We start from the raw sequence: 13,767 nt of genomic DNA, 5'->3' as shown, positions 1-13,767 counted from the left end.
GAGGGGGGAGGGCTGGGGAGTGGAGTACTGAGTGATGTTGAACCTGCGTAACCTATATCTGTATGCGATCAAAGGAGTTATTAAACCTAATAACTTGAAGCCTGTTTCCGACTCCTATTGTCGAACGCTACAATATACAACGTTAGCTTAGCCGATTTCCATTCAGAAATCACACATTTTAAAAGGTGTTTCGCCTGCCGTCTGTCTGCAGACTTGTCACAGCATTAATTCATGGTTTTTACTAACCGGTATCAGTATGTTGTTACTTCGGCATCATTTTGAAACGTGTATTACAATTAAATCACGGTCAAATATGTTCATTGTGTTGTAGTTGTAGCCCCCTTGCCTTCACTAGTTTAGCATACTCAGCCCGGTTGTTGGCCCGGAAAGAACCTGGATTTTGGAGAGCCAGAAAAACTGTGAAAAAGTACCCGCTAGCCGGAACTACGCCAAGTGGAAACGCAACAAAAAACGGCTTAAACCGCGCTGTAGTGGAAATGCGCCATGTGTGTTAACTCCAGTCAGTACTCTAAAGACCACAGGACTCTTTGTTAACTTCAGACTTTGCAAACATTTTAATGATTATTTTTTTTGGAGCATACACATTTGAAAATATCTGTTTACCTCAAACTGCAACTTGAGTTAAATAAATGTTTATAATAATATACAAAGAAAATACAAGAGGGAGAGCAGAGCTTTTTCTCTTTAGATGTGCCGCGCACACAACCAGTGTTTTTGTCTCTATAGCTTCATTAAAGTAAAAGAAACACCAAATGCACTCTGACCTTTGACCTCTACAGCCGGTCAGGAACAACCCAAAAAACTGTTGCACACACACGGGAACAAAAAAGCAATAAAATAAAAAGAGAGGAAGAAGAAGCATGATTGATTGAAGGAGGAGGAGGAACAGAAGCTACCAGTCAAACCAGGCACTAAACTGAGGAGGAGGCGCGCGCACACACACACACACACACACACACGCACACAGACGGGTGAGGAGGAGGATGAAGAAAACGAGGAGACAAGGGAAGGAGGTGAGGTGAGGGGGAAAGGATGTGAACTTTTCTTTCTTTTTATTCTGCAACATAAATCCTCCTCCTCCTCCAGCTGTCAGTCAGTCAGTCGGCCGGTTTCCGATTGGCCGGCTGAGCTGTCAATCACGCGGCGGCTGAGGAGGAGGGCGGGGCGGCGAGACGGACTTGAGGAGCATGCTCAGTGAGGCGAGGGGTCAGAGGTCAGTTGAGGTGGAAGCCTTTCTCCATGGTGGCGGCTAACAGGCGCTCCCGCATGATGTCCTCGGAGGAATATTCCGGAAGCTTTAGGTAGTGAACGCACGTGTTGACGGATGGGTAGCTCGAGTCCGTGGCGTCCACCTGTCAATCACAGAGAACACGAGTTAATGAGAAATATTTTCTATTTAGAACGTGTAACAATAATACAAAAAAATATATAATAATGAAATGAAACTATGAATTATGATACTGTACAAGCTTAAGCAGTATCAAATTGATAAACAAAAATATTATTGACTTACAATTGATATATAAACAAATGATTTACCTAATTACACATCCGAAAAGGGGTGGGAAGAAGTACACGTATTTAATCCCACCCCTTCTCCCAAAAACTAAATTATTAACATATATTAATGTTCCTGACTATTAATTATATTTTACATTCAGAGAGCAGCCTACCTTTCTGACGATGGTGAGGCGGGGGTGCAGGTTGGCCAGGCCTCCGGGGGGCAGCGTGGAGCAGCCGGTGGTGAACTGGAGGAACGCTTTCCTCTCGTCAGACGACATCCCGCACAAAACTCTGACGAACCGCACAAAACCGGGACTGAAGAGGAAAACAGTTTACATTAGACAGAGAAAAACTGAAACTCTAATACATGAAGGTCTGTCCGTGGTTAACAAAAGCTGAGTTCATGTATTTTCTTTTTTCTACGACATAGAAATGCGTCAGTAAATACCCAACTGGTGAATGTCTGAAGATTCTATGTGTCTTAAAATGGAGGTTGCCATCACTAAACGTCATCAAGCCCAACATTAGCTACCTTTAGCTTAGCGGTGTGGACGTGAAGTCAGGTGACCGTGCTGTAGTTCCTTTTAGCCTAACATTAGCCACCTTTAGCTTAGCGGTGGTGACGTGAAGTCATGTGACCGTGCTGTAGTTCCTTTTAGCCTAACATTAGCCACCTTTAGCTTAGCGGTGGTGACGTGAAGTCAGGTGACCGTGCTGTAGTTCTTTTTAGCCTAACATTAGCCACCTTTAGCTTAGCGGTGGTGACGTGAAGTCATGTGACCGTGCTGTAGTTCCTTTTATAGCCCAACATTAGCCTCCTTTAGCTTAGCGGTGGTGATGTGAAGTCATGTGACCGTGCTGTAGTTCCTTTTATAGCCCAACATTAGCCGCCTTTAGCTTAGCGGTGGTGACGTGAAGTCATGTGACCGTGCTGTAGTTCCTTTATAGCCCAACATTAGCCGCCTTTAGCTTAGCGGTGGTGACGTGAAGTCATGTGACCGTGCTGTAGTTTCTTTATAGCCTAACATTAGCCAACTTTAGCTTAGCGGTGGTGACGTGGAGTCATGTGACCGTGCTTGTAGTTCCTTTATAGCCCAACATTAGCCGCCTTTAGCTTAGCGGTGGTGACGTGAAGTCATGTGACCGTGCTGTAGTTCCTTTATAGCCCAACATTAGCCGCCTTAGCTTAGCGGTGGTGACGTGAAGTCATGTGACTGTGCTGTAGTTCCTTTATAGCCCAACATTAGCCTCCTTTAGCTTAGCGGTGGTGACGTGAAGTCATGTGACCATGCTGTAGTTCCTTTATAGCCTAACATTAGCTTTTTACATCTTAATATACAGTTTTTACAGCTGTATTGGGTTTTTCATTCTACCAACGGGACGCACCTGTCTCTGGTGTAACCCAGCTTTGGTTCTGTGTAGTTGACGATGTCTTCAGAAGTCCAGGACGGTGATTGGTTGCCGCAGAGGATCATCTGAACCTCCTTATGGCTGAAAGAGCTCAACTTCTCCATCGGGAACACTCGGTTAAATCCGTCTGAGGAGGAGAAGAAAAAGAGAGAAGGGGGATTTCTCATTAAAACATTTACAAGGTATATTCTCCAGCTACATTTAGAAAGAGCTTATGAACAAATACGATGAAAAATGAAGCCATCAGTTTGTAATGACAGTCTTGTGTGTTTACCTCTGAAGGCCTCCATCTGTTTCTGGATGCCGGTGTGCATACAGAAGTCAAACATCAACTCCACGTACTCCTCTGCGTTCTCCATCGTCACCATCTACACAAAAATACACACATTGAGTATCAACTTAACGGACTCAAATCAGTCAATAAACGTCCTCAAAAAGCAGGGCAACTTTCATTGTTTCACAGATTCACAGCCACAGAGGTAACGTCACAGCTCTGAGGTTAAGGCTGGACGATTAATCGATTTAAAAATGTTTCAGTCATCCACACCAATCAGAAGTGCTGTGCTCCACATGTACCAGCCATTGTTAACCAATCAGAAGTGGCCCATGATAGAAGGTGATAGACAGATTGATCCAATCACCTGCCAAGTACTTTTGAAAGTGCCTGCCCTTTCCAAATGGCTTCCAATGGAGCTTTCCTAGATGGTTTGGTGAAACCATCTGAGTCAGGTTAGCAATGCTCCATCACATGTTTCTATTTAGGGGTGTTGAAAATAATCGTTTCTACGATGCATTGCGATGCGGACGTGGACGATTCGGTATCGATGCAGTGACGGAAGATAATCGGTTATAGCGTAGTAACGTTGCTTCCTGATTTTCCGGCCGCGGCTTTACTATAAAGTTTTTTTTCTCCTGTCACTTTAATATCAAATCGGTCGGTGACGCAGGGAACAGACGTGACAGCGGCACAGCAACACCAAACACGGAGCAGTCTGCTTTATCCACCAACACAAGAACACCAGTCCAGAACCAACAGCAGAAGGGCCCGCTCTGAACCACTCCGTGTCGCTGCGGCTCAGAGACACAGGGATTTATGTTTTTCAAAAATAATCGCGTTACAATCATGTCAGGTTTTTGGTGGATTTAATTAAGTCTTGGATTGCAGAGTATGAATGTCCCTCTAGCAATTTTCAGACGATATATACGTGTGTAAAGTTTGTGAAGGCAGGAGGAAAAAAGCTTCCGCGATCACCGTCTCCTCTCTGCTGCTACAAGCCCCGCCCCCTCCCTGAAATTAATGAGTGACAGGCTGACAGTGACCCGATAGAAACTTTATTATTCACTTAATCACTGAGATATAATGAAGCTAATTTAATCTCATACATTCATGGGATTTATGAAACAGTAAGACAGAGAATGTAAGTGTGCACCCACATGCAGTATTTTTGTTTGTATATGCTATTGTAAATACTCCTGTTGTCTGCTGTGTTCAGACTCAGGTCCTGTGTGTGATGCCACATTCAGGACATTCAGTGTCCTTTTTTAACAGAAGGCCGTTGCTAGAAGACTGCAGAAGCATTATTTTTTGAGGATGGAACAACTTCACACACAGATATAGGGAGGCTAGACCTATACAATTCATTTATTTTGGTTTATAAATTAATGTCAAGACATTTATGTTATTGATTTCTGAAGCACTTTCTAAATGATAAAAAGAGAGTTGATATGTATTTACTGCATGTATTCATTGATGAAAAATAAGCCATGTGCAGTAATATAGAAAATTGAGGATGCAACGCATTGATATGAATCGTGATGCATCGGGATATCGAATTGAATCGAAGACAGGATAATCGTAATTGAATCGTAAGACCAGTGAAGATGCACAGCCCTATTTCTATTACAGGGAGCATCTTAAACTGAAGCTTGACTTTAAAGCAACCCAACGGAAGTTTCATGTAAGTTTAGTGCTTTCACTCGTAGCTCGGGCTGCCGGGGCGCTAGAGAGGGGAGTACGTTGATGCGACCTTCCTAGCCGGAGATATGGCCGCATTTTACAATAAACGTCCGTTGGGTCGCTTGAAAACAAATATCGCAAATCGAATCGCAATATCTGTCAGAAAAATCGCACTTAGATTATTTCCCCAAATCGTGCAGGTTGTTTTTACCTCATCGTCTCCGTTTGGTTTGAGATCCACAGCTGAGAAACCGTGAACCTTCGAGGACGGACAGAACTGGAAATTCAACCTGAAGAGAAAAACAAAACAAGAGGAGGGTCAGATCTGAGGAGCTCTAAAATGTCAGAAACTTGAAGATTCAACATGTTGAGCTCCTGAGCCTGTTTTCCAGGTCTCAGGCTCGAAAATGACATTCCCAGAACAAATGACTATAACTTCACTTCTAAAAGGGGTAAATTAATAATCTTTTTTCTCAAAGCAAGGATAAACCTGTGAGCTGGATGTAGAAGAGTCAGAATCAATATAGATGTTTTTTTATTTTAAAGTAAATTCAGATTGAACACAGTAAAAAACTGTAAATTATAGTGTCCGTCCAAAAAAAACATTACTTATAGTGAAAACTACCCTTGAGTGATGGGATGGTAGACTAAAAGCTTTAGGAATCCAAACTATAACATCTAATAAGTACCCTGTATCAAGATTGATGCAAAACAAGTGAAATTGGACCTTTTTTAGAGAGATTTAGCAAAAAAAACACTTCTGGGGTCATTTAGGTGGATTTTCCATATCTATGGCCCCCATTGGTCGATTTTGGTGATTGACAGCTCTTTTGAACCGTTAGAACCAATAGAATTGAGGGGAAGTTCCTAAAATCCATCTAAACATTACCCATTGGTGAATGAGTGATGCGCAGCCAGAATGCCCAAAACCGGAAGCTGTCATACTCTCGTAGCTATCATAGCAGCTATATATGAAATCTCCGTTTTTGACATAAAACTTGAATGATGGATTATCAGTAATCATTTCAAAGTGACAGACACATTGGATTAACCTTCAGCAGCGTTTTTATCGTTTTAATGCCATTGAACACAACTTTTGATCAGAAAACAACAAAGGTAAGACATATTGCCGTGTTGGCTGCCTAACGCTACGTGGTGTGATGTCTTTGTTAGCTTCTCATGTCGCAAGTTCGGATCGGTCAATGATACTAATACCTATATAATCTGTGGAATCTCAGCTTTAATCGGATATCTTGTATGTGTAGTTACGATAAGTAATAAGGGTATTTTTACCTTGAGTTCTGTGCTAAGTGCGTCGCTCAGGGCTCATTTAGACGCTTCTTATGAGACTTGTGTTTTGTTTCGGTAAAAATGGTTCGTATCGTCAGTTAGCTGAGTTTCTTCCCGTTAAATGGGTATGACACATTAATAGGTTTTTAAATTTAAAAATGTACCGGGGGCTCTCGGGCTGAACAGGTTAAAGGAGGTATAACAATATGAGATAATGCAGTTTACAAGCCTTTCCGTAACTGGCTCACGACTACCATCTGTAGATCAGTGAAAGGACCCTGATGCTTTCGGTGATAACTAATCTTCCTGTAAAATGTAATAAACTCTCCATTCTGATTCATATTCAGGGCTTTTATAAATGTTTCATATCCCATTAGGACTTGTTAAGTGTGTGAGTTTTACCCGAGGTCCTCAATGCAGAGGGGGGGTCCGGAGCCCAGCGGGTTCCTCAGCATCAGGTCCTGCAGTCTGGTGTTCTTCTCATCTTCAGACAAACTCTTACTGGACAGAATCTGCCTCCTCTTCACCGCCAGCTCCTTCACCTCCTTCAGGAACTTTGCCCTGTGGGAGGAGGAGGAGGAGGAGGAGGAGGAGGAGGAGGAGGAGGAGGAGGAGGAGGAGGAGGAGGAGGAGGAGGAGGAGGAGGAGGAGGAGGAGGAGGAGGAGGAGGAGAAGGAGGAAGTAGAGAAGTAGAGAAAAGGGAAGATGGAGGGAGGAGAGGAAATAAATTAGACATTATAATGTGTTACATCTTTATAAACTGGTTTTTAATGACTCATTATATTAAAATGCGTGTTTTCTAAATGTAGCTTGGCTAAGCTAACGTTATATATGCTCCGACCGTCCACACTCACAACAACGGCCTACAGACATAAATAAAGCAGCGACTGTATTCTCCATGACACAGACAGTCTGTGGTTTGTACTTGTTTAACTTCTGTCTAGTTTCTGAACAGATATGAGGAGCTGTGAGCTCTGAGTGCTAACAGCTAACGGCTGATGTTGTTTTTTTGTGGTTCAGCATTGAAGATGACGTCACGGCTCCGCCTACACTGCGTTACTATAGTTACTGCCCCAGTTCCTAAACTGTAATGGAAACGCAGCATAAAGTGAGCCTGGCCTACCAAGGCCTAGCCATACCGTACTAAGCCGTGCGAGGCCCTGCAGTGGAAAAGCGCCATTAGAGTGACATCCTGTAGAGTTAGAGAGCAGATACACCTCCATGGCTCATCAAAAAAAATCCATAAATCTAAGAAAACTGAATAAATAAATCAAACCGTTCTCACCTGTGCGGGTTGACCAGCTGGAAGTCGTCCCAGGTGAGGATGCCGTGGTACCAGGCGGGGGGTTTGGGTTTGGGGGGGGTCCATGATGAACTCTGACTTGGAGTCTTCATCAAAGCTTCCCACAGAGTACGTCTCCTGGCTCTCCTCGGTTGAAGCCTCTGACTGCATCTCAGACAGCAGCAGGAAGGGATGCGTGTGGGGGGGGTCCGTTAGGGTCGTGGCCCCTGCTCTGATACAGCAGCTTACTCATGTTGGACTTGATGTCCCCCATGCAGAGCAGCTTGAAGAAGGGCTGAGAGACGGGAAGGTCCACCAGACGGTTGTCCTGGATGCACTTGGCCAGGAACACGCCCAGGAAGTGGAAGAGCTTTGTGATTCGCTCCAGTTCCTCACTGTCCTGAGGGAAGGGCGCCGCGAACAGACCGCAGGATCGCTGCACGTAGTAACCGGGGGGCTTCAGACCGCCGCCCAGATCCACCTGAGACACAGACAGAGGATCAGTTCATGTGAAACAACACTTCTTATGTGCAATATATACTATTCAATGTTTATTTATATAGCCCAATATCACAAAACACGTTTGTCTAAGTGTTCTTTACAGATTAACAAACTAAAAGATTAATCAAATGACAGGAAAATAATGAAAAGACAAGAGTGTAAAATACAAATAAGAAAACAATAATAACTAGCCCCTGACAGAGGAACACGTGACCCACCTGTCGGGACTCGTCGTCGGGGAAGTCGTCGTCACAGAGCCACATCCCCAGAGAGGTTCTCTGAAACTCTGCGGCCACCAGAGCGTAAAACTCCAGAGTGGGACCCAGACCCGTCCCCTCCTCACCCAGAAACTCCACCTGCACACACACACACAATTACACCCAAATGATTAATACACACTGCTTCATTTTGAGTGTCAGTGTCGCTTTAAAGTATTTTAAATGTTTCCTTAAGGTTAAGTTAAGTGAGTGTTATGTTCATGGATGTATAATAAGAACTGGATACAGTGTTGGAGGCGGGGTCTCGTTCTTTCCTATGAGAGCTGCTCATTGGCTCATGAGGACAAACTGGCCTGAGAGCAAAACGTCACAAACTTGCTGTCAGAACAGAAGTACCCGTATGTAGCTCATAGAGCAGAGTTGAGTTTCCCCTTAAGCTCCGCCTCCTGTCATTACACCCCGCCCCCAATCTCCTGCTTTCGGCTCAGTAGAATGAATGAGAGAGAAAATAAATCTGGATTCAGCTTTTAGTGCATTTTACAACTTTAAGGACCGAATGATTCTAATAAGGGCTATAACATAGTTCATACTGGGTAGTTTATTTAGTTATAAAAAATTATCCGCTGATTTACAGACGTCTCTTTCCCAATGTTAGTCAATGGGGAAAAGTCTTTCTGGGCCGGGTGACGTCACGGACTATTTTCCTCAGAGTCTGGAGCACTTCCTGGGGGCTTGGTTCAACCGATCTGAAGCACCTTTAAGGTTAAGTTCTGTGTGTGTGATGTGTCTCCGTCTCACCTCCAGCACGGACTTCCTGTCTGCGTGCAGCTGCATGACGGACTCCGCCCACTCCATCATGGCTTCTCCTCGGGGCACTTTGACTCGCTCGTGTTTGAGCCGACCGACCCTGAACTCCCCGGGGTCGTCGCGCCGCACCGTGGTGGACGGCCGCGAGCGCTCCATGGTCGCCTCGCGCCGGTTCTGCAGCCACACGATCGCCCTGCAGACATATGATGGGGTCAGAGGTCAGCTAGTGAAACACTGAATCACTTTCTAGTGCTGTAATTAAGTTATGCACTGTCAAAATAAAAGCTTGGTTTGTTTTAGTATCCCATCACTTTATATTTCCTTATTTAAAGGTCACCTATCATGCTATTTCTAGGCAATAGCATAGGTCTCAGATATATACAAATATATAAAAAAAATTCTATGAAGTGTTTTGCTCAAAATACCAAACAGATCATTCTAGCCATGCCTCATATCCCTCTGTTTCACTTCCTGTTTCTAAAGTGCTGATTTGGGTATACAGCTTTTAAAGAGGAGGGGTCTGAGCTCATGCGGGACCCGGCAGCTACTGTCTAAACTAAATGCTGCCGTGATGAAACGCCATATCATGGATTATCAAGGATTCTCTCTGAAACAGTACGGAGCTCAAAGGCTTTCTCTCTTGCCGGTTATACCACAAGGTGAGTTCCTTTTTACTTCCTGCTTCTTCACACACATGCTCTCCAGTACAGGTTAGCTCTGAGTGTTAGCGATGCTAATGTAAACACAGACCATATTACGTCCAAAACAGTCGGGCATTGTTTCTGATAGCAACGTTTCTGATTGGGCCGTGGGTCCACATTTCAGATATTACGTCATATCGGACGCAAATCTGGATCAGCTCCGTTGTTCCCCGTTTTTAGAGATTTGGGTACGGAGGAAAAGAGAGAGGGTTTTATTTTCTGACGCTGCGTGAGTTCCCCGACACACGGGGACACATGTTTATGTAGAAAGACATCAAAAGTGACTTTTGCACGATAGGTCCCCTTTAACTTCATGGTCACCACACATTTAAATTCTGCTTGGTTTTTATCATCATTTCATTCTTTTTGTATATATGTAATTTGCATTTAAATCTCCTCTAAGAGTTTGTTAATTTATCAGAAATGTATATTCTTCACATGGGATCACTACATGTCTAAGCAACTTAATTGCACTTTGCAGATCACCAATTATGGTTTGTATTTCTCCAATGTTTTTCCTTTTTGGCGAGATTTAGAGTTTTTACCAAAAGGATATCTACTTAATTTTTCTTGCATTTATAGATTTCTCGGTCCAATGTATCCACTGATTTGTTTCGAAATCTTATTGTGAGTTTGGTGAGGAGGTGTTCTGGATGTTTCCTGCTTCAGACTCACCTGGACGCTCCGAACGCTGTGCAGGTGAAGTAGAGCTGTCGGGTCTCGAAGGGAATAAGGAAAGGACACTTGGAGGTGAGCTGCTCGCACCACTCGGGCAGAGCGCTGCTGGCCAGAGCAAGAGGCTCCTGGGGAACAAAGAAAACACATTCAGCACAAAACCCTGCAACCTCACTGACACAAGTCACCACGGATTAAAACGTCTATATATATATAAGAAGTGTTTTGAGAACAGACCTCGATTTGTTGCAGGATCTTGGTTGTGATCTTCTTGCTGGTGAATTCCTCTGGAGACGCGTTGAACTGCACCTCTTCGAACTCTGAACAACGATAAGAAATGAAATTGAGTTCTCACACTGATTCAAGTACAGACATTTTGGAAAGTATTTAGACATGTGTATGCAAGGACTGCCCACAGTATTGAGTCGCTTTGGGTAAAAGCGTCTAAGAAGTGACAGGGAATTATACATTTGGTTGGTTTTGTAGTGTTTCCACGTCAATATTTAGACTATTTTTTTTATTGTTATATAAAATAGTGGAAAGTTTCCATCAGATGGGATCAGACTAGTTTCCAAAACCACTGTGCAGTACTACGTATTTTAATGTTTTTCAGACCATAGAATCGGAGGGATGAAACCGTCTTTAATGGTCACACAGTGAAATGTGTTCTCTGCATTTAACCCATCCTAGTACCAGGAGTCTAGCACCAGGAGTCTAGGAGCAGGGGGCAGCTATTGCAATGGGAGTGGGGGGGAAGTGGGTTGTCTGGTGCCTTGCTCAAGGGCACCACAGCAGGGCAGGAGGTGAACTGGGACCTCTCCAAGTAGAAGTCCACACTCCATATTTTAGGTCTGTTCGGGGACTTGAACCGGCGACCCTACGGCTCCCAGTCCAAGCCCCTACTGACTGAGCCACTGCCGGACCATGTGATTCAATGAAGAGTTTAGTTTACATTTATTGATCATGTTGGTTGTGTTATTACATATTTGATTATCATTTCTGGCAAGTTGGATAGTTATTTTTCAGTTTAGCCAAAATAGAGACAGTCAAAGCCTTTATTTGTTTCCCCTTTGTGTTCAATACATGATCTTTTTTTCATTTTCATCAAAATATACGTTGATTCTAAAATGTGTGTGTGATAGCGGTGGGGGAAATAATCGATACAGCATAGTATCACGATACTTTGCGTGGCGATATTGTATCGATACACGGATGCCAAGTATTGATATTTTATTATATAAACTATTCATATTGCAAATCCAAATTAGCTTGGCAAAGCTACCATCAAATTCTGAGCGAGCGAAGAAAATAACTCAATCAATCACCTACTCTATGTGCAAAGACCTGCGTCCAATCAGCACTGTGGAAACGAAGGCTTTTGTCACATGTTAAAGACACTGGAACCCAATATATCATGCAATCATATATATCGATATATATGGGCAATATATCGCAGTATATCATATCGTAATACTTAGCATATCGTAGAATCGCAATACTATCGTATCGTGGTTTAAGTATCGCAATACTATCGTATCATGGGGAGCCTGGTGATTCCCACCCCTAGTGTGTGTGTGTGTGTGTGTGTGTGTGTGAGTCCGTACCCTCCTGCAGAGTGCGTGCGTTGGAGGCTCCGTCGCCCCCGATGATATATAGGATGCGCAGCAGCTGCAGGACGTCCTCCAGACCGCAGGCAGTCTGACTGCAGCCCGCCTTCGCCTGCGCCATCTCCCTGGCAACGGACAGGATCTCGCTACTGCTCTGATTGGTCGACAGCGAGCTCGGGCTCAGATTGCCGGAACGACTGCCGGATAAACTGATGCCGTGTTCACATACGTCCTGGAGGAGGGGGGAAATCAAAAAGGTCAGAGGTACATTTTATAATACGTTTCTTAACGTCTTTCATTTTTGTAAAGCACGTTGAAAGGTGCTGTATCAATTATCTTGCCTGGCCTTCAGGCATTTGATTTTTCTCAAATGTTTTTATGATATTAAATGTGTTAACTTTTTAACAAAAATACCATTTATATTAATACATTTTTAGATGTATTCATATCCTGCTTCATTTGATTCCCTTACTTATTCAGGGCAATATTAAACTTATATTTTTGAGAAATAAAAGCTCAGTTTCAAGTTAAAGTCTAATTTAAATAAATGTCCTTTTTCAATAAATGTTTTTCCGTCGACAAACATACATTTCTACGTCTAAGTCTTTGGAGCTTTCAATAATTTCATATTGTCCCTTTTTTGGCAAATGAGAGGTGAGCGTTTTTCACTGCTACCCTTTTGTTATACTTTTTAAATGTTGGTCTTTGGAGGGAAGCAACGGTAATGTTAGGCGACTAAATATTTTATGTCTACACTGGTGAAAATGAAACATGAATAAAGAAAAGCAGGACCCAGAATGACGTCATTATTGGCAATAATCGTATGTTTTAGTTTGCCAACTATTTCCACCTCAGTTGATATTTATGATATGTGGGTCAGGGTTCCTGCAGGTTTTCATCAACTCAAAGACTTTTTAAGACCACTTTGAACAGAATTTAAGACCTATTTCACGGCAAGAAAGTATGAAGGAAAATACGTCCCATAATGACTTACAAAGTAAATGTATTCATGTTCAACATAAGAACGATGACTGAACATAACAGCACACAAAACTGTGTTAGCGACACGTGTTAGACATTACATTACATTTAGCTGACGCTTTTATCCAAAGCGACTTACAATAAGTGCGTTCGACCAAGAAAATACAACCTTGAAGAAAACAGAATCATATAAGTACATCAGGTTTCATAGAGCCAAAACATTTCAAGTGCTACTCAACTGGCTTTAGATAAGCCAGCCCTTTATTAGTATATAAGTGCTCTGTTAGTAATTCTATTGCTCGAAGTGGAGTCGAAAGAGATGAGTTTTCAGTCTGGAAGGTGTGTAAGCTATCTGCTGTCCTGATGTCAATGGGGAGCTCATTCCACCATCCTGGAGCCAGGACAGCAAACCCACGTGTTTTTGCTGATGGGAACTTGGGTCCCCCTCGCAGCGAGGGTGCAGCGAGCCATTTGGTTGATGCAGAGCGGAGTGCACGTAGACAAAAAGTGTGTGTGTGTCTCTGTATGTGTGTGTTTGATCAATTCTGATTATCAAATGTAAGACTTTTTAAGACCCCGCGGGATGCCATGAAGGAATGAATGAATGATTAAATGGATGGATGAATGTTCTATATTATTTGAATGACTGATTGAACTCCAGCAGTATTATTTTAGGTATGTTATATGTTTAACTGCTATGCCTGTCATCTCTGCTCTGTGTCATTGTGTTGTCTCCTGGGTTCTACTACTACGACTACTACTACTAACACTACCACTACTACTACTACTACTAACACTACTACTACTACTACTA

The 13,767-nt window shown here is 43.1% G+C and overlaps 1 protein-coding gene across 1 annotated transcript; it reads right to left on the bottom strand.

Moving 5' to 3' along the window:
• Window positions 1-551: 551 nt before the first annotated feature.
• hectd1 (HECT domain containing 1) lies at window positions 552-7,865 on the bottom strand. The gene is made up of 7 exons (XM_034196677.1): window positions 7,467-7,865; window positions 6,584-6,742; window positions 5,103-5,181; window positions 3,209-3,302; window positions 2,911-3,061; window positions 1,695-1,839; window positions 552-1,373 (listed from the first exon to the last, which is right to left on the bottom strand). Exons 1-7 carry the CDS (start codon window positions 7,574-7,576, stop codon window positions 1,236-1,238), a joined length of 876 nt encoding a protein of 291 aa, XP_034052568.1. The 5' UTR covers window positions 7,577-7,865; the 3' UTR covers window positions 552-1,235.
• Window positions 7,866-13,767: the final 5,902 nt, after the last annotated feature.

The sequence above is a fragment of the Gymnodraco acuticeps genome, unplaced genomic scaffold (assembly GCF_902827175.1).
Source record: "Gymnodraco acuticeps unplaced genomic scaffold, fGymAcu1.1, whole genome shotgun sequence".
Taxonomy (NCBI): domain Eukaryota; kingdom Metazoa; phylum Chordata; class Actinopteri; order Perciformes; family Bathydraconidae; genus Gymnodraco; species Gymnodraco acuticeps.
Note: the sequence above shows the minus strand (reverse complement) of the source record. Positions and strands in the feature narration are given on the sequence as shown.